This window comes from Lynx canadensis, chromosome B3 (genome assembly GCF_007474595.2).
Source record: "Lynx canadensis isolate LIC74 chromosome B3, mLynCan4.pri.v2, whole genome shotgun sequence".
Classification (NCBI taxonomy): domain Eukaryota; kingdom Metazoa; phylum Chordata; class Mammalia; order Carnivora; family Felidae; genus Lynx; species Lynx canadensis.
In genome coordinates, this window is record NC_044308.2 from 17,284,158 (window position 1) to 17,305,386 (window position 21,229).

The 21,229-nt window shown below is 42.1% G+C and overlaps 1 protein-coding gene across 2 annotated transcripts in view; it reads right to left on the reverse strand.

Annotated features, from left to right (window-relative positions):
• Positions 1-21,229, reverse strand: part of TTC23 (tetratricopeptide repeat domain 23) — a 101,430-nt gene that overhangs the window by 25,925 nt on the left and 54,276 nt on the right. For both annotated transcript variants that reach the window (XM_030317484.2, XM_030317485.1), the window contains exon 7: positions 4,024-4,129. In XM_030317484.2, coding sequence (XP_030173344.1) covers positions 4,024-4,129 — 106 coding nt within the window. The remainder of the gene's footprint in view (positions 1-4,023; positions 4,130-21,229) is intronic.

Below are 21,229 nucleotides of genomic sequence, written 5' to 3' on the forward strand. Positions count from 1 at the left end.
GGGACTGGACTGAGAGGGGGTAACAGAGATGACATGAGAACCAGGCACTCTGAAAGACAGTGGGACTGTGGCTCCTGGCTGGGTGGGGACCAGTTCACTCCTGCTTCCAAAGGGAAGCTGGTTCCATTCATGTAACATGGGCCCCCTCAGCCCACACCGCACTTAGGCACCGTGGGTAAAAGCCAGAACAAACTCTGTGTCTCAAAATGCCGAATGGTCAGTTCACTCTCCACGGCCTTTTGCACGTTTTGCCACCGAGAGAACAAGGATTCTGACAGCAGTTTTCAAACAGGTTAACACATTAGGAATAGCTTGGGGTTTCTCCGTGCTTGTATTCATTCCTGATGTGCCCATTTAGATGGTCTTTTGAGGCCTTAGAGACCAGGGCGGGTGCTCGTCTCTGCACCTGTCCTAGGGCTTCATGGTGTTGCCTGACAAGCAGCTGTTCTGATCCTGCAGTTCCACTGCCAACCCCACTTAGCACTGACTCCCCTTTAAGGCTGCGGTAAACTTTCTTCCTAAAGGCATCAAGGTGATTTCAAGTCTCCTCTGATTAGAGAAGGGCGTGTCTAGGAGCACCCCACAGAGTGATAGGGGCTGTGGTCTTTCTGGGTAGAGCAATGAGTTCAGAGAATAGAGACTGATGGAATTTGCAGGTATGGAGAGCTGGCTGTGTTAGCTCATTTGCAGAACGGGAGGTCACATCCCGCCTTCAGGCTTATTAAAAGGATTAAATGAGCACGTGTATGAGAGTTCCAGCACCTGCACACAAGGCAAGCTCAATTCCCACTACTGTTGTCACTAACATTACTCTTACCATGATTCCTGCCGCCTCTGAGCTCCTGAGGCTCTGTGCCCTATGTTTGTAGCAACCAATCCCCTAAAGCTCAAATAGAAGTAACCCCCTTCCCTAATCTGTATTGCATCTTCAATTGTATCTCCCTGCTCCTGGGGGGAACTTTTCTTCCATCTTTACACTCTTCCTATATTTCAAATTCTGACCGGCAAGTCAGTTTGTGGGGTTCAGGGCCACCAGAGGCAGAGGGGAGGTGCTAAAAGCCTGTGCGTACTCCTGGACTGGCCCCTTCCCACTGGCTCTCCAAACCCATCTTTCTGGGTGCCTCCACTCTTCCCATGTCCTCTGTCCCAAATGCCATAGGTCTTCCGTAGGCCTAAGTGGGGAGGGGCAAGGAAGAAAAGGGAGCATGTGCAGTGTCAGTCCTTACAATGTAACATGGAGGTCAAGAGCCTAGGTTCAAATCTGCTACTCCCTGGATATGTGCTCTTGGGGCAATTACTTAATCTCTCCGTTTCTCCATCAGAAACTGGAAACACTTACATCAACCTCACAATGTTGTGAGGATTAATTGAGTTAATAAATGTAACTGGTTAGGGGTGCCTGGGTGGCTCAGTCGGTTAAGCATCTGACTCTTGGTTTCGGCTTGGGTCATGATCTCATGGTTTATGGGATCGAGCCCCAAGTCCAGCTCTGTGCTGGCCGCATGGAGCCTGCTTGGGATTCTCTCTCCCTCTCTCTCTCTGCCCTTCCCCGACTCATGCTCTCTCCCTGTTTTGCAAAATAAATAAATAAATTTTTTTAAAAAAGTGTAACTGATTAGAACCATGCCAGTATGCACTGTGTAAGCATTAGCTATTATTACTATTATTACTGTGTGAGGTCATCTAAGTCTCACAGATCTTATTATATGTATCAAGTAGGTATTATTGTCATTCTCAATTTATAGTACCCATGCTATATTTAGACTAAAAAATGTAATATATATATATGTGTGTGTGTGTGTGTGTGTGTGTGTATTTGGATTCTCTGATTCTGTAAACCATGCAAAACAGAGTGGCCTAACTTTGCAGCTACAGGAAAAAAAACATTTCAGGACACAATTTCTATGGTCCTCACCCAATCCATACATTTATTAACTAACTGAGATGCTGGTGAACCAGAATCCCTCTAGGCAAAGAGGCCTTAGTTTCCTGGGCTGGAAACTCTTCCTCTTTTCTCTGGGCCTTAGTTTCCTCTAGCTGTTTGGTATTCTCTAGGGAATAGACTCCCGCCACCCCCACCTCATCAGTTTAAATGCTCAGAACCCTCCAGTTGTCTTAACCCATGAGCCTGAGGAAAACAGGAAGGTTCTGACAACCATTCATTATATGCACGCTCTCCAGGTCAGAAGTTACATGTGTTTTGCCCTCACACTTGCTTTGCCTGATCAGAGCCTGAAACATGTTTGAGTTGGTTACCAACAATTACACAGAAAAACCTAGATTTCTGCCTTCTCTTGAAAAACAGATCTGCCCTCTAAGCCTGCCTTCTACATGACAGTAATGGGCTGGAGCTGTAACAGCTGCTCACTTTCAATAGGGCATGGGATTCTCCAGTTTGCCACAGTCCTCACATTTTGTGTTGTCTCTCTCGTATTACAACAAACAGTAGCTGCCATTTCTGATTAGGCTTGCTGCTCCTACTGTATCGTAATAGCTATCTATTTCGCTCACACTGCTTGTGTGGCTCCTATAGACACTTAGATTTGTGGCTCCTGCTAGCATAGGAATTTCCATCAAATGTGTGTTTGCATCTTAACTGTCTGAATAGTTGGGAATGGAAGATTCTCTTCCCCTATTAAAGGAATGTTGGGGTGCCTGGATGGCTCAGTTGGTTGAGCGCTGGACTTTGGCTCAGGTCATGATCTCATGGTTGTGAGTTTGAGCCCCGTGTTGGACTCTGTGCTGACAGCTCAGAGCCTGGAGCCTGCTATGATTCCATGTTTCCCCTCTTTGCCCCTCCCATACTTGTGCTTGCTCTCTCTCTGTCTCTCAGAGGAAAAAAAAAAAAACCAACAACATACAAATTTTGAAAAAAAAAAATAAAGTAATGTTAAGCACCAGAAAGGTGGTCAAAAAACGGTTGACCCTTTGAAGGTTTTGAAGCCGATTATATATGTTATATATGGCGTGTTCCAAAAAGAGAGGATCAGAAAGTTTGCCTGCCTTCTCTATCCGTAGATATGCTGCTCCAGCTCCAAAAAGGTGCTCAAAGCTCCAGGAAGCCAGAATGAGGGGTCTGTAAGGTGGGATGGACAGATGGATAAATCCTGATATCCCCTTCACCAGTTCCTCCCTGACTGGAGCCCCTGCCTGGCCCAGAAATCTCTACACACCAGGCTGCTCATTTTGGTATTCCCTTCATCTCCGCCTACCCTCCAGCTAGAAGCCTCTGCCTTCTAGCCCAGCTCTGCCCCCTGAATCCCAACTATTCCGGATCTCCATTTTAGGCTTGCTGGCACGTTGGACCTTATTTTACTATAGTACATCATTATTTTTTATCTGATATTTTGCAATATACCCCTAGGTCTCCTTTATGAGTTATACTCTGTTTCTGAATATTCTGACCAAAAATAAGCCACCAGAATGCATGTTCCCCATCACTAGAGGCATACTGTATGCTCTGAGTCTGGAAAGGCGGATTAAAGAACTCCCCAAGCTCACCGCTCTACCTATCACATGGGGCTAAGAAAAACCATATGACTCATAAATGGCAACTTCCTCTTGGACTCCTGAAACCATGTAAAGTTCATCCTGATTGAAAGCTCTGTCCTGTGAAAGTCTGTAGGCTGGTGTTCCAACAGGCCTGATCTATCTGTTGCCACAGTAGCTCCACAACAATCTTTAAAAATAGATCACCTCTGAAAGTAGAGCAGATTTCCCTGTAAGCCCAGTGTGGATTCTCTGGGGGCTCTTCACAGCTCTGCTTGGATGAAGATTTGCCGTATTTGAACGTAAAAGGTTAGAGAAAAGCTAAACAGGACAGAAAGCAGAGAACTCTGGTGAAAGTAACACAGGGGCACAGCTCAGGACCACCACATAAAGCCGCCAAAGCTCTCCAGGGGGGCCTGTGTCACAGGTCCATCCACCTGTTCACCCATCCTAAAGGCAGCTGGTTCACAGACCCGTGTGCGGGACGGGCAGGGAGCAGGCAAGGTGCGCCGCCCACAGAAGGTTTGAGCTCACCGTGGTGTTCGATCCCCCCAGAAGCGATGGCAGCGCGGGCGACCAAATGTGCAGAGACTGCTGCCTCTTCTTGAGAGGGGTTTCTGCTCAGCACGATGTGATGCGCCTGTCACCCGGGAAAGAAGAAACAGGATTGTTTACACGCTTGGCGGCAGCAATAGGGAACTAAGTGTTCTTGGAGCGATAAGCAGAAAGCCAAGGAACTTTCTAGCAAGCTAGACAATATGATTTGTGTGGAAGCACAGTCAATTCTCAGGAGACCTAGATTTTAAAAGCATTGGGTTGTGGACAGAGAAAGCCCTGAAGGCTGAGTCCGGATGGCTCGAAGCTGTGGCCAGGGCGGATCACTAAGTAAATCATTTAAGTCTATGCTGCTGTGAGTGCAGTGTCAGCTGAGGATGGGCGGGGGGGTGGGCGAGGGGAGGAGGGTTTCAAGAAGGAAGGAGATGGGTTAAAAAGTGCGAGTGCTCTGCACAGGAAGTGGGCGAGCCCAGCCCCCTGCCCCAGCTCAGCCCAAAGGGGGCCCTTGCCGAGATGTCAGTAGCCTCCCCAGTGCCTGATCTACCAAGCCCACCTCCCCGCGCCTTCTTCAACTGGCCCATGGGGCTGCCTGAACACAGAAAAGAGCTCAGTTCCTTAAAAATAAAGCCCAATTGAAAATTCTTTGAGAGAGAGAAAAAAAAAAACCCTATGATCCTATGAATATAAATAGTAACAATCCTCCCAAAATAAAATACAAAACACATCTCTCCAAATAAAAAAGATATAACATAAAGAATAAAAGAGAAAATAAAGTTACTACTCATCCGTCAACATTTAAAGTTTTTAAAAATGCTATTAGTAACAGGTTCACATTCATTCAGTAAATAGACCCTTACGGATCACCTATGACAGGAGAGGCCAGGACCAGAAAGGGTGGGCAGTACCGAAAGGGACAGGAACTGAACCTGATGTCCTACAGTGCACTAACACCAGGTGGCAGGTGGTTTGCAATTAATTGCCAAAAGGGTGACAGAAATACTAAAATACCATGAGTTAAAAGGAGAAACACCAGACTGGGATAGGCCAAGACATATTAACAGCAGTTAAGATTTCTTTCTCAGGTGTAGTATCAATTTTAATTTTCTTAACAATTTTTGTTGCCCGCGTTTTGTAGACGAGAGAGCTGAGGTTGAGGAGCAGGTGATATCTTGCCCAAGATACCTCATGGCTGAGAGAAAATGGAGATAAGATTCTGACTTTGATACTCGGACTCCCTCCCAGGGCGAGAACGCTGCCCTTCCTCCCTGCCCTGGTGCTTGTTGGCAGACATCACTAACTGATGCCTGCACACTCCCCAGAGGCGCGGATTCATTCAGCCTCCAGGAGCTATGACTAATCCGTGGGAGCTGGCTAGGAGATAAAGCCACGCCATCAGAACTTCCTAGTCCAGACCAAGTAGTGAGGCAGCAAAGCCATAGGGACTTGGTCCTCTGATGACCAGCTGAATGCATTTGTCAGTTGGTAATCAGGGTGGATTCTAGACTCTTATCTCATTTATCATATGTTAAAATCAGCTGAGTTATTAGCTCTAGACTTTTTATGATAGGGGCTATTCCAAACCAAGATTGCTAGCAATAACTTTTATTGTTGTGTTAAAACAATCAGAATTTCATATTTGTAAATGCGAACAATATCCTTTGTTTTAAAACTACTTTCCTTATTACAGGATGTAAATAAATGGAACAAGTAGTTTTGGCAACACCCCAATTAGTCATTATCCTCAATTTGGCCCGAAGATCTGGCTTGAAATGCTTTCCAATAACGCACACTCCAGAAAGTAAAGACAATTGGAGCCATTGGAGCCACAGGGACAATCAAAGCATCACATGTTCAGGAATTTGAAGAGAGGAAGAGAGAGGAAAATCTGCCCATCCCAATTGCAAACTGAATCATGTTTACTTTGTGTTTTCTCCTGCTTAACGATCTTTAGGATCCACCATCGAGGAGAGCACCCTGTGATGCTAGAAAAGATTTAACTCATATTGTTACAAAGACTTTTAACTCACAGTACTTTAGATTTATTCAAATTCAAATTCAAAAAGATTTCATATTTTGTTTCCACTCAATATTATAATATAAGGCAATGTAAAAGATATACATCTATCAAAATGATTCCTTTTCTTTTTACTTATTTAATTATTTATTTGGGGAGGGGGGAGAGAGAGAGAGGCAGAGAGAGAGAGAGAGGAAGAGACAGAATCCCAAACAGGCTCCGAGCTGCCAGCGCAGACCCTGATGCAGGGCTCAAACTCACCAACTGTGAGATCAAGACCCGAGTCAAAGTCAGATGCTCAACCAACTGAGCCACCAGGCACCCCTTTTTCTTTTTCTTTTTTTTAATGTTTATTTATTTATTTTGAGAGAGAGAGAGATGGAACACGAGTGGGGGAGGGGCAGATAGAGAGCTTGAGAGAGAATCCTAAGCAGGCTCCATGCTGTCAGCACAGAGCCTAACAAGGGGCTCGATTCCACGAACCAGGAGATCATGACCTGAGCCGAAATCAAGAGCCAGACGCTCAATGGACTGAACCACCCAGACACCCCTATCAAAATTATTTTCAATTCATATGAATAATTACATGTTCTGAAAGTTCTGTATGTTGCCTTTTGCCTTTGGAGACAGGAAGCAAAATTTTCTGAGAGCAAAAATGCTCACAATATCAAGAAAGTGGATCCTGAGAGCTTAAGGGGATCCGAATTTCACAAAAATCTTCGTAACCTCAACATTTTTCTGTGTGAGATACTAATATAAGCAACCATTTATTATTCATTATTCACTTCAGAAACTCAATCCTTGGTCTAATTTATATTTGATGTTCATGAAACTTCTAAAAACCATATGCTGGTTTAACATTGGGGTGAGGGAAGGAAAAGGGAACCATGATGTTAAAAATGTGCAAGGTTAGCATCTCCTTGATTCAGTAAAATTAAATTTAGTTTAATTTAATTCAGTCCTATTCAATTTACCTTACTTTTTAAATGCTTTTTACATGCCACATTGTGTCCCTCATCAGACTCGGGGCCTTATCATAGCTTATCTGGTCCTGCCTTCATCACGTCCAAGCAATTTCTAGCCCTCTATCCACTCTCCCCATTCTCACTATCCAGTCGGCCCCTCCTGCTGTCCCTTCCCTTCTTGACCAACTTGGAGTTCACCATCTATCACTGTTGATACCAAAAATGCCCTCAACTTCACTGAAGCATTATTTGAAATGGTGAAAAAGGGGGAATCATCTAAATAACCACCAGAAGCGGAATGAATATATTGTGGTTTATTCATACAATGACTGAACTCTACCTAGTACATTAACAAAGTAACATTTCAGAAACATACCAGTGAGTGGAAAAGTAATTTATAAGAGGATGTAAACATCATGGGACCAGTGAGTTTCAAGTTTCTCTTTTGAAGCAAAAAAACAAAAACAAAAACAACACAAAAAACAACAACAAAAAAATCCTTTTGTTCCAGATTGTTTTGCATACTGTCTTACTGAAGCAGATGGAGAGGGTCTAGAAGCTCACTCAGCTGTGCCCACCCAGCTTCCTCCAAAAGACCCTCCATGGAACATGAGGGCTCAGGGTGATGCAGATCGAGAACCACAGATCCGCACGGTATAGGAGGCTGCCTTAGGGAGTAGGTATAAAGGCAGTTGAAAAGCTAGTGATTAGATTACCCAATTTTCCAAATTAAACCACTGTTCACAATTCTGGAACAACACTCTGCTTGCTAAGAGAATATAAATACCCCTGTTATATGCATCTGAGAGCATTTAAGGACTAGTTGTTAGTGTTAACAGAATTATAGGAGCCATGCTTGCCTCTCCTGGCTTTATGCAGGAGCCCAAGTAATGGGCCCCGCTGGGGATCTGTGCTTGACTGCATTCACTCCTTATTATTTATTAATCTCCCAGGGCTCAGATTTCTCCTCCCGTTCTTTGTTGTTTTCAGTATCTTACGGTTATATATTTATCAGTTGTCATCTTGGAGCTGAGAGGGAGTGTTTAATATTCCTAAATCTCTTGAGCCGTTAACATGTGGTACTGGGTTAAAAACAAAAACAAAAACGCAACCTTTAATATCTCATACTGAGCAAGGTCATTAATTGAAAAACCTCAGTCATAAGATCAACCACCCTCAAGCCCTGCCAAGGTCCAGAGCAGAAGGCTGCGCTTGGGCCCTCCTGAGCATTTCCGGGGGAAACCACTGAGTCCACAGCGCCAATCCAGCTGTCAATAGACACAGCCAGAGCTACAGCTGGCAGACTCTTATCTGACTGAGGCTGTCCCCTTGGATTTGTGAAATGTGTAATAGTTCTTGAACAGAAAACTTGATGACTAGTAAGAAGGATGTTTCTATTTATGCAGGCAGACCCCATCATGTGAATACTCAACTTAAGACATGCAATGCTCTGACTGCAGCCCCAAGCTCTTCACAGGAGAGAGGGATAGATTTTTTTTTTCCCCCATTTGGTAAATAACTAGGAGGATCACTGACTCAGAGGGAAATCTCTTCTCCTGCAGCAAAGTGGAGAGTCCACAAAGAGCTAAAGGTGCATTCGTGGACCTAAAGTGAGTCTATTTACCCTGGAGACAAAAACATTCGTGGGGAAGGCAATGTAAACCTGCGGCTCAGCAGCCGCCAGGATCTTTGTACTTGAGGGCTAGCACTAGAGAGGGACACTGGGAGGGTGGGAACTAACCTTGAGTAAGCACCTACTCTGGCCAGACGTGGTGCTATGCAGATTACATACACCAGCTCGCTTAATCTCAGAATCACTGGTGAGGGTGATGTTAACACCCCAATTTATAGATGGGGAAATGAAGCCCTCAGGAGATAAAGCAACTGACCGAAGGTCATATAGAGGGCTCAATGGCAGGACAGGGATTCAGACTAAGGCCTGTGATTCCAAATTGCATCCTGCTCTAGTCTAACATCTGGTTTTTTAAGAAAGTAGAAGTAACAGAAAGAGGATCTTCTAATCAGCGTAATGAAGTATTATTTAAGAGTCAGAGAAATAGTTGCTAAGTAGTAGATTCGGCCCAGAGGTTGAATGGGCTGGCTAGGTGGAGGGTGAGCCACTGATATGTGGGTCTCGAAGCAGCTTCTGAAAACGAACTGTACGGGGACACCAGAGTGGGGAGTCGGGCAGTGGCTGATGGATGGAGCAAGATGTTAAGGTGCCTTCTACCGAGGGTCTGTGTTTTTCTGCTTTGGTTCAAATTAGTGCTTTAATTCAACAGAAGCTCAAGTCCTCTTGTCACTGTGAGGTGTGAGTTTGCTGTGTTTCTCTTATAACTGACCAGCTGTGTGGCTACGTAGCTCTGCCTCTTGGCCTTGCCAGAGCAGACCATGCAATCTTCAGCTTTGGGCTGATGCCCTTGTACAAGACAGGGTCATATTGCAGCCCAGGGTTGCCGCTTCCTTTCCTCTCCAGTCTCTGGCCAGAAAGGAAGCCTCTCAAGGCCACCCACACCACAGGGGCCTGGGGCAGCTGGAGGGCCTTGGCTAAGAGAAAGATGTTGCTGGGACTCTCTGGGGGGTGTAGATGAAAGGGAAGTCCCTGGGTGCCGAGGGCATTCCAAAACCTAGTTCTGAGGGCCCCAGACTAAGCTAGTTTCTTTTAATAGTCAGAGAGAGTCCTCGGTGGCAGCTCTCCAGTCGTCAATTTTAGCTCCTCCGAAGGGCTGGGGAGAAAAGGCCCTACTCTCTGTAAGGGTCAGCACCAAAATAGATATGTTGGGAACTTCGATTTTCATCCTCTCTTGGTTGGAAGTGTGTGTTTTCTTAAAACGTAACTAGATTTTTAGATTGTAAGAGTAATATCGGTATATAATTTTGAAAAATCCTAAGTGGTAAGTTAAAATGCCTCTCTCCCTTCTGTCTATAAGCCTCACCCTCTTCTCCTGATCCCGTCTGACTCCTTGGAGTTATCACTATCAAGTTCCCTGTGTATCCCAGAGATATTGATATGCTTATACAAACATACACACATATAGGCCCATGTTTTTGTTTTTGTTTTTTAAGTAGGCTCCATACCTAGCGTGGAGCCTAATGTGGGGCTTGAACTCACAACCCTGAGACCAAGACTTGAGTTGAGATCAAAAGTCTTAACCTACTGAGCCACCCAGGTGCCCCTATAGGGGCATGTTCTTAAACACACCCATGCATAGACACGCACGTGCAATTGTAACCTGACGCTGCCCTGCTTCCCTCCCCCAGCCCAGCTTCATCTGCCACCACCCTTCTGGGCTCTGCCATGATGGCTCCTCTGCCCTCTCCTCAATCTTCGGGGTGTCTCACTATCAGTCCTCGGGCTGCTCCGTTGGGAGCTCTCACAGCACGCAGTCCTGCTCCCTGTGTGCACATCACGGTCGCCATTTTACATTCATCTGTGGGACTATTCAGCTAAGGTCTCTGTCACTCTCTAGGCTGCTCCTCCATCACCGTCCCAGGGCCAACCACTGTGCCTGGCACATTGTAGGGTCTAGCCGGTTGTCAACTGAAGAAACATTCTGATCCACATCTTCCATTTAAAAAATAATAATGCACTTTTGGCATCTTTAATGTCAGAATATACACATTGATCTCATTCTTTCTGTGGTTCTATGGTGTTCCATCACGTGGATACACCACAACCTCCTAACTGGTCTCCTATTGATGGATGTTAAGAGCATTTCTAATTTCTAAGGGCTTGCTATTACCCTATAAAATTGGGGAGGGAATATCAAATGGTTTCCCCCAAAGTGGTGCCAATCCCCACTCCTTCTAGCGGTGTATGAGGATCACTGGTTTCCAGTACCTTTGCCATCATGGGGTATCATCAAACTTTTTTTGTTTTGCTCACAGCTAGGTGAAAAATGGCATCTCCTGAGTGAAAGTGCATTTCTTTAATAACAAAGGATGCTGAAGATCATTTTTGTATCGTTATTGGCCATTTGTATTTTCTCTTCTGTAAGCTGACCATTCCTATCTTTTGCTCTTATTTCTATTGAATTGACTTTTTCATCTACATTTTATAAGAATTCTTTCTCTATCTCCTCTCTTTGCTATTTATTTTTTGACTGTGATATTTTGTCACAGAGAAGTTTTTTTTTTGCTGTCAAATTCATCAATTTTTGTTTCTTTTTTCTTTCTTGTCTTCCTGTCTATCTATACCCACATGTACATATGCAGAGGGAAGATGCTACAAATGTCAACACCAACTCCTTCTGGGAGGGGAGGCCTGGATAACTTGTAACTCGTTTCTTCGTATTTGTCTACATGGCTTGATTTTTTAGAATATAAAGAGTATTTTATTTTATTTTATTTTATTTGTGAGAGAGAGAGCACAAGTGGGGGAGAGGGGCAGAGGGGGAGAGAGAGAATCTTAAGCAGGCTCCATGCTCAGTGCAGAGCCCAACTCAGGGCTCAATCTCACGACCCTAGGATCATGACCTGAGCCGATTCAAGAGTGTCATACACGCTTGACCGACTGAGCCACCCAGTCATAAAAAATAGTGACTTAAAAAGAAAGAGTACAACTCCTGGATTTATGTCACTCTTAGAAAACTTTTATGATGCATAGAATCATAATCGCATTCTGCATCTTTTCTAATTTTAAACATGAAAGGCTAGTATTTTCAGAGATTTTGAAAATTACAAATAGTGCATTATAGCAAATACACAGCAGTTAACCAGAACCGATCGGAAGCGTTGCCATTTGCTGTGTTGTCTGAACCCGGTCGGAGACCTCTGCGAGCACCTACAAGCCATCACATCAGCCTGGCCAAGGCTGATAACTTGCCCAGAGGAACCTGAAGCCAGATTTTCTGACCTCAAAGTTTTTGGGAGAGGGACTGATAAATTAGTTCATTATACTTTGTAAATCGAGCTTCCCCCTAAATTTGGGGGCTACTGACTGAGTGGCAGAGCTGCCCTGAAATTTGAAAAGAAAGGCAATTCAACTGTCAGAGATGGAAAACAAAACTGAAGCTAGTGGTGTTAATTTATGTCCCTTGAAAACACACACCCACAAACATTCTCACTGAAATGAAATCCTGCCATTTTTCTTTTGGGTAAGAAAACAGGGTCTATTGCCAAAATCTGCCATGAGTAGTTTCAGAAACAATCACGCCAGCATGGTTTCTCACAGACCCCTGAGGCAGGGTGCCTAGAACGGCTAGTTCGCCAGTCCCTGGGACCACTGCCTTCCCAGTGTGGTGGCTCTGTGAGGCTTGCTAATTTTCTCCACTCTAATGGGTTAGTTCCTAAAATATTTTGGAACTTGTCGACACTCTACAGAAAATAAAAGGTCTTTTCTTTCTGGGCGTTTCTCTCACTCCAAAGGAATGAACAGTGAAAAACTAGAGGGAAAATAACAAAACCCCTTTTCTTTGTGTACATAATAAATGGCTTTTAGGCCAGGGCTCCCCTGGAGAGCTGCAGCCACACTGTACCTTTCTGTGTCTAGGTAAAGCTCTTAAAGAAATGAGGAGCCTTGATAAATGTTTGATAATTACCATTAATAAATAAAAGTAGCTTACACTGGCATCATGCCTAATGGTTCACAAAGCACTTTCTATTTTGAACCTTTGAGCAGTTCTGTGAAGTGGATAGGATCTTTTGTAGGATTGGGTTTTTTCTTTCTTTTTTTGAGAGGTTAAATGACTTGTATAATCAAACAGCTGGCAAACAGAAGAATTGGGACTCCCACTCAGATTTTCTGACTTCACATCCAGTGCTGTTTCAACTTCACAAAGCTATCTCTTTTTTTTTTTTTTAATTTTTTTTTCAACGTTTATTTATTTTTGGGACAGAGAGAGACAGAGCATGAACGGGGGAGGGGCAGAGAGAGAGGGAGACACAGAATCGGAAACAGGCTCCAGGCTCTGAGCCATCAGCCCAGAGCCTGACATGGGGCTCGAACTCACGGACCGTGAGATCGTGACCTGGCTGAAGTCGGACGCTTAACCGACTGCGCCACCCAGGCGCCCCAAAGCTATCTCTTTAATAATGATTGGTAAGTATTTATTTAAACACTCTCTAATCTTTATTAACCTCAAGAATAAACAACAATAAAAGTCACCTATTAAACTTTACGAGTATTATAAAAATGAGTGAAGTACTCTAGAACTCCAATACAGAGCACTCCTTCTAATTTAGATTCAAAATCCAAATGTAATGAAAGGAAAGGTTGAAAACGTTAAAGCATTAAGAAAGCTTTTGCATGGCAAAAAAAGCATTATGAATCTACAAAAATATATTAGAGCTAATAAATGAGATCAGCATGGCCGTACCATGCAAAGTCAACATCCTATTTGTATTTCTACATGCTAGCAATGAACAGTAGGGAAAGGAAATTTAGAAAACACTTCTGTTTCTAAGAGCATCAAAATGAACAAAATACTTGGGAATAAAGCTCCCAAAAGAATTATAAAACTTATACTGCAAAATATGGTTGAAAGAAACTAGGAAAGAACTAAGTAAATAGAGATATCCTATGTTCATGTATTGAAAGCCTTAATATTGTGAAGATGTCAACACTTCCCACTTGAAATACAGATTCAGTGCTCTCTCTATCAAAATACCATCTGTTTTTTTTTCCAGAAATTGATAAACTTATCCTAAAATTCATATACAAATGTAAGGAAGCCAGAATAGTCAAAACAATCTTGGAAAAATGTAAGAGTTGGAGATGTCATACTTATGGATTTCAAAACTTACCATAAAACTTGTAGATGAATGTGCATAGTTGCATTATTCATAGTATCCACAAGCTTACTACAAAACAACAGTAATTGGGAGTGTGGTGCTACCATAAGAATAGACATAGAGGTCAATAGAATAGAAAAAAAAATCCAGAAATAAACCTTTACATTTATGATCAATTGAGTTTGACATGGGTACCAAGATAATTGAATGGTGACAAGATGACCCTTTTAATAAATGGTACTAGGACAACTAGATATTCACATGCAAAAGAATGAAGACAGAGCCCTATTTTATATCCTATAAAAAATTAACTCAAAATGGATCAAAGACCTAAATGTAAAAACTAAAACTATAAAACTCTTAAAAGGAAACAGATACAAGCCTTCATGAACTTGGACTAGGGAATGGTTTCTTAGACGTGAGACCAAAAGAAAAAAAGGATAAATCGGACTTCACTGAAACTAAAAATCTTTGTGCTTCAGAGGATGCAATCAAGAAAGTGACAAGACAACACACAGAACAGGAGAAAATATTTACACATCATGCATCTGATATCTAGTATCCAGTATGAAGGACTCTTGTAAGTCAACAATAAAAAGACAAATAACCCTATAAAAAATGGGCAAAGGATTTGAATAGACATTTCTCCAGAGAAGAAGTACAAATAGCCACATACCTATAAACAGATGCAGAATATCATGAGTCATCAGAGAAATTCAAATAAAAAGCATGGTGAGATATTACTCCACAGTTACCAAGATGGTTGAAATAAAAAAGACATAATAACGAGTGTTGGTGAGGATGTGAAGAAAATAAAATCCTCATGCATTGCTAGTGGGAATAGCAAGAGGCTGAGGCTGCTTTGGAAAACAGCTTGGTGGTTCCTTGGAAAGTTAAATATTGGGTACCATAGAACCCAGAAATTCCACTCCTAGTCTTATAGCCAAGAGAACTGAAAACATATATCCATATAAAAACTTGCATATGAATGTTCATAGAAGCATTGTTCATTACCTCCATAGAGTGGAAACAACCCAAACATCCATCAGCTGATGAAGCGATAAACAAATGTGGTCTACCTGTATAACAAAATACTATTCAGCCATTAAAAGGGAATGAACTACTCATATCTGCTAAGCACGGATGAACTTTGAAAGCGACATATCAGATTAAAGAAGTCAGACACAAAAGGCCATATATTATAGGATTCTATTTATAGGAAATGTCTATAATAGCCTAATCCATAGAGATACAATGGAGATTGGTTGTTGCCAGGGGATGAGGGACAGAAGAAATGAGGAGAGTAACTCCCAATGAATGCAGGTTTCTTTTGAGGTGATCAAAATATTCTGCTGTGGTGTCTGGGTGGCGCAGTCGGTTAAGTGTCTGACTCTTGATCTCAGCTCAGGTCATGATCTCGTGGTTCCTGAGTTCAAGCCCTGCCTTGGGCTATGCGCTGATGATGCAGAGCCAGCTTGGGATTCTGTCTCTCCTTCTCTCTGCCCTTTCCCCACTTGTGCTCTCTCTCTTTCTCTCTTTCAAAATAAATAAACAAACTTAAAAAAAAAGAGAAATGTTCTGCAATTAGCGGTAATGCTTACACAACTCTATGAATATAATAAAACCACTAAATTGCGCACCTTAAAAGGGTGACCTTCATGGTATATGACATCTCAATAGAAACACTATGAACAAAATAAAACACGAGTGACAAATTGGGTGAAAAGACTGCTAATATATGTCACAGATTAAAGGGCGATACGTGGGGTATGTAAAGACTTTTAACAGTTAAGGGAAACTGAATAAAATAAACTAGAATAAAAATTCTATTAAAAAGTAGACAAATGGTATGAAAAGAAAATTCACAAAAAATGTATTAAGAAGATCCATTGAACCTATGAAATGATATTTAATTCCATTTTGCAGATTAAACCTATACTGAGATGTCCCTTCTCACCTACTTGATAGGAAGTAATTCAAAGTCTTGACAATACTCTCCTTTGGAAGAGGCTGTCAGGAAACAAACGCACTCAGACATTGCTGGCAGGAGCAGAAATAGTAGAAGCCCAATGAAAGGCAATATCCCGTAAAACTATCAACACATGTTTGCTCCCTCTGACTGAGCAGTCCCACTTCTAGGAATTTACCCTGAAGATACGACTGCAACAATATAAAAATATGTGTGTGTAAGATTATTCATTACAACATTACTTATAATTACAAAATATAGGAACCTATCTAAATGCCCAAACAGAAAACTATTTGAGCAAAACACACTAGGTGCCTAAAACGGGATATATATTTTTGCACAAATGAATGAACTGCTATAAAGTGATTTCCAAGATACGGTGTTAAGTGAAAAAAGCGAACACACACGCAACAAGTAAATAACTTGGGGGGAGGAGGAAGGGACATTCGTAACAGGAGAATGTCAACTGATAAACGTGGATGGAATGGCAGAATGGAAAGTCATGAATCTGCAACCACCACAGTAAAGACTGGTTTGGGAAAGATTCATCAATGCTAAGTGTAGAGAAAATTTGAAAAGGAGTGGGATATTTACATGGTCTTAAAAATGCCTCTCTGCAGAATGCTTATTGGCTGCAAGGAGAAAAATAGTTATTATACAGGGAAGAATCACTGTGATAAGGTGATGAATTTAATGTCACTAATGAAGGACAGTTAGACATCATGTGCCTCCTGAGGCAATACCCTAAGAAATACAATATCCTTTTGTAGTATCCTAGCAGGGCATGCATTGTCAAATTTAGTCACAAGAAAATATCAGATGAACCCAAACTAAGGTACAAATGACTGGCCTATAGTCTTCAAAAATTTCAATGTCAAAGGAGACAAAGACAAGCTGAGAAACCATTCTAGATTAAAGACCAGACGCATAACAACTAAATGAATACAAAAACATAAGGGGCCGTATTGGGACAACTGACAAAATAGAATATGGCCTGTACCAACATGAACATTCCTGAATTTGATAACTGTACTGCGATTACATAAGAGAATACCCTTGTTAAGTACTCAGGGATAAAAGGACATGGTATATTCAAATACTTTCAGATGATTACAAAATGTAAATAGTTACCACTCTGTGCATATATGTACGTGTCTGTGTGTGTGTATGTCTATATAAATAAATAGAATGAATATGACAAAGTACTTTAAAATGGTGAATCTGGGCCCTACAGACAAGAGGCATTACCTAACCCATTTTCCCTTCATATAGTACTAAGGGTTCCTAGGAGTGGGAAGACCTAATACACTGGAAAGTAGCACTTACATTTGAATCCCTTTGATGATCCCTGCCTTTAGAAATTCCAATTTCTTTCAGCCAGTGTTTCCTAAACTATGGCCCAGGCAACACTAGTGTGTCACAGATGTATTTGACCCTCATTTGCATTCACAATCCACATTAAGATTTTTAATGCACTGTATGTAAAACCATGTCTTAGGGACATCTGTTTAATTTTAACTTAATAGTTCTCAAATTTATTTAACCACAGACATCTTTTCTAGGAAGACCTATGAATTTCTGTGAATTCTTGTAAGGTGCTAGTATCCTATGGAACACAGTTTGGAAAATGCTTTTCTAAACCAAACTCAAGTTTTTGGCATTGAATACTGTTAGGTCTTAGAAGCCACCTATCTTTCATTCCAGTGAATTTTGTTACTGGTAATGACCCTTGCTGGGGGACTCTGAGCCTATTATTACTTGATGTCTTTGAACTTTAGAAGCTGGTATAGCAAAGATTGCACTGAGATTTTAAGGGCAGATCTGGATATAATCAGGAAACATTTAGGAAAACTGAATTAAGAAAAACATTTTAAATTAAATTTGAGCCTCTATTCTACAATGTGGGAGTAGAATAGTGTAAAAGAGTTGGCAAGGTTGCTGTGAAACTGGTTCAACAAAGAACAAAGCAAAACCCACTTTTGGTGGTGAGATAAATCAACATAACCTCAGAATGTCAATCTGAAGCAAGAACTATAAAATATTCACATCTTTTCTCCTAGTGGTTTCATTTCTGGAACTTTATACCACCAGCAAATAATCAAAGAAAAAAACATTTTGTCTAAGAATATTCAGAATAGGGGCACGTGGGTGGCTCAGTCAGTCCAGCATCCAACTCTTGGTTTGGGCTTAGGTCATGATCTCAAGGTTCATGGGTTCAAGCCCCAAGTTGACTCTGCGTTGACAGTGCGGAGCCTGCTTGGGATTCTCTCTCTCTCCCTTTCTCTCTGCCCCTCCCCTGCTCAAGCTCTCCCTCTCAAAATAAATTAACAACAACAACAAAAAAGAATATTCAGGATTATTGTTACCAACAAAAAATGGCATGCCCATTGAGTGTTCCTGCACTCAGTAAATGGGCCCACCAGCAGCACAGTGACCTTAGCTAGAAACCCGGCATAACACTAGACTGCTCCACCTCCTTCACTCCCCCACTCCCACACCCATTGTTTCTACTCTCCAAGCATCTCTGAAGTCTGTCCACGTTCTTTATTTCCATGTCACTACCTGAGTCGAGGTGTCATCATCCCCTACCTAGCCTGCTGCTGCCATCTCCTGAGTGACCTCCCTGCTTCTCTCTCTCCCATCCAGTCCACTCTGCATACCACATAGTGACCCTTCTAGAATGATAATCTCATGATGTCAATCTATCTGCTTGGAAACACTGAACTGCCTTTAGGGTGAAGCTCAAATTCCTCAGCATGACTTTCAACATCCTGCTTGAAGACACCCATTGACCACCTTCACCATTCCCACTGCCCAGGCAGAGGGGATTTCTTGTAGTTCCCTGAACGTCGAGCTACGTCTCACCTTCAGACCTTTGCACACACTCTTCCCTCTGCCTGGGCCGGCCTTCCTCACCTCTCAGTACTTTGGGAAACAGGTACCTATGTTTATTACCGTTGCTGCCTCACATCTCACTCACCATACAATCTGATTTCTGCCTCATCATTGCCCTGTTTCCCTTGACAAAGTCATCAGAGAAAGAAAAAGATAACAAAGGAAAGGAAAGAAAAGAGAGAAATGTTAAAAATCTTGTGTAGCACTATATATCAGGCACTGTGCTAAGCACTTTATGAATATTAACTCATTTATTCTCCCAACAGCTCTGTGTCCTTCACAATAGCACATGGTATTAAAGGACACAGAAAATACAGCTTTCACTTTTCCTCATGTTTTTTTCTGCCAAATTCGTCTTTGCTTTCTTTGCCAGGTTATCTTTCTTGACTTGACCAATGAACACTGAAGTTACTCAAGGCTCTGTCATGTCCTTGTCTCTTCTCACTCAACAACCCCCTCACTCCCAGGGTGATCTCATCCTTTCCCAAGGCAATTACTGCATACAAGTAGATGACTTCCTGACCCATTTTCTGAGCTCTAGTGCTGATTATCTAATTGACTAGATGGCATTTCCACCTATATGCCTCGCGGGCACCTCAGACTCGCCATTGAAACCTGAGCTCACCATCTCTCCATCACCTGTCACTCCTGCTCCCCCACTGTAACTGGCACAAACATCCACACGGTTGTTCAGACTGGAAACTCAGGAGTCATCATTGATTCTTCCCTATTCCTTCTTTTCTCCACATCCAATCAATCTCCATATCTCATCAATTAGGTCTCCTACCTCTTTGTCAAACCATCTGCTTCTCTGCATCCTTACTATCATCGTCCGTGTCCAAGGTGCCATCAACTTCCGCCTTTGCTACTTTGATAGTCTCCTAACTGATCTACTTATGTTCTTGGCACATCTTCCTTGATCCATTCTCCTACATACCAGCCAGAACAATCTTTCTAAAAAATACTGGGTTTGAATCTGGGTTATGCCATTTATAGGCACGGAGGGTATGCCTGGGCATATCCCTCAACCTTTCTAATTCTTGACTTCCTTATCTATAAATGGGAAATAAAAATATGTCACAGGGTGACAGTAATTAAGAGAGAAAATCCAGATAGAGTGACAGAATGGGACATTCTAATAAACTGTGGATGGGCTATAAATGGTCAAACTTAAAAAGGAAATAACAATATGGAACTCTTAGTCCCAGATTGTTGCATCTCATTTGAAATAACAAGAATGAGTTCGGTCTATATTTTAAAACTTTAATAGGGAAAAATTCTGGGAAAACAATTTAACATGGGCTTTTAGCAGATGATGAATATAAAAACATCAAACTCATTGTGATGGTTAATTTTATGAGTCAACTTGGCTAGGCCATGGTGCCCAGTTTTTAAGTCAAACACCAGTCTAGATGTTGCTGTGAATGTATTTTTAACATTTACATTGGACTTGGAGTAAAGGAGATTGCCCTCAACGATGTGAATGGGCCTTATACAATCAGTAGAATGCCTAAAGAGCAAAATGCTGGGGTTTCCTGGAGATGAAGGAATTCTTCTATTTTTCTTTTCAAATTTTTATTTAAATTCTACTTAATTAACATACACTGCAATATTGGTTTCAGGAGTAGAATTCAGTGATTCATCACTTACATATAACACCCAGTGCTCATCATAACTAGTGCCCTCTTTAATGCCCATCACCCATCAAGCGCATCTCCCATCCACCTCCCTCCATCAACCTTCAGTCTGTTCTGAAATCTCTTTAAGAGTCTCTTTCAGTTGTCTGGGTGACTCAATAAGTTTAGCCTCCAACTCTTGATTTCGGCTTAGGTCATGATCTCATGGTCATGAGATTGAGCCCCACTCTGGGCTCTGTGCTGGGCATGGAGTCTGTTTAAGATTCTGTCTCTCTCTCTCTCTCTCTCTCTCTCTCTCTCTGCCCTCCCCCTGCTTGCTCACATGGGTGCATGTGTGCTCTCTCTCTTTCTCTCAAAAAATAAAAATTAAAAAAGTCTTTTATGGTTTATTTCCCTCTCTTTTCTTTCCACCCCCCCAATATGTTCATCTGTTTTGTTTCTTAAATTCCACATATAAGTGATAGAGAAGAAGGAATTCTGCCTCAAGACTATAACATAGAGATCCTGCCTGAGTTTTCAGTCAGCCTGCCTACCTTATGGATTTTGGACTTGTCATCCCCCACAATTGTGTCAGCCAGTTCTCTAAAATCAATTTCTTTATTTCTTTCTATGTATGTATTCTATTGGTTCTGTTTCTCTGTAGAACCCCGATTGACACACCCACACAGGAATCCTATGATGACAAAGTATATCAGCAGCTAATAAATGACAACTCCAAGCAGCTTCAGGTGAATATTTTAGAGTACAGTAGAAAAAAACCCTCATCAGCTTGATAACATAAGCTCTAAATAGATAAACATGAAAGGATAAAGAACTTCAGGAAATAAGACTTGACTTATGCCCCTAATACGAGAAAAGCCATCTTCAGGGAGTCTCAGGCTGTTTGAGGACCATGTACCTGGTAACAGTGGACCACTGTCCCACACTCATCCGCTTGGTCATCTATATGAAGATGTTTGTTGAACATTTACTC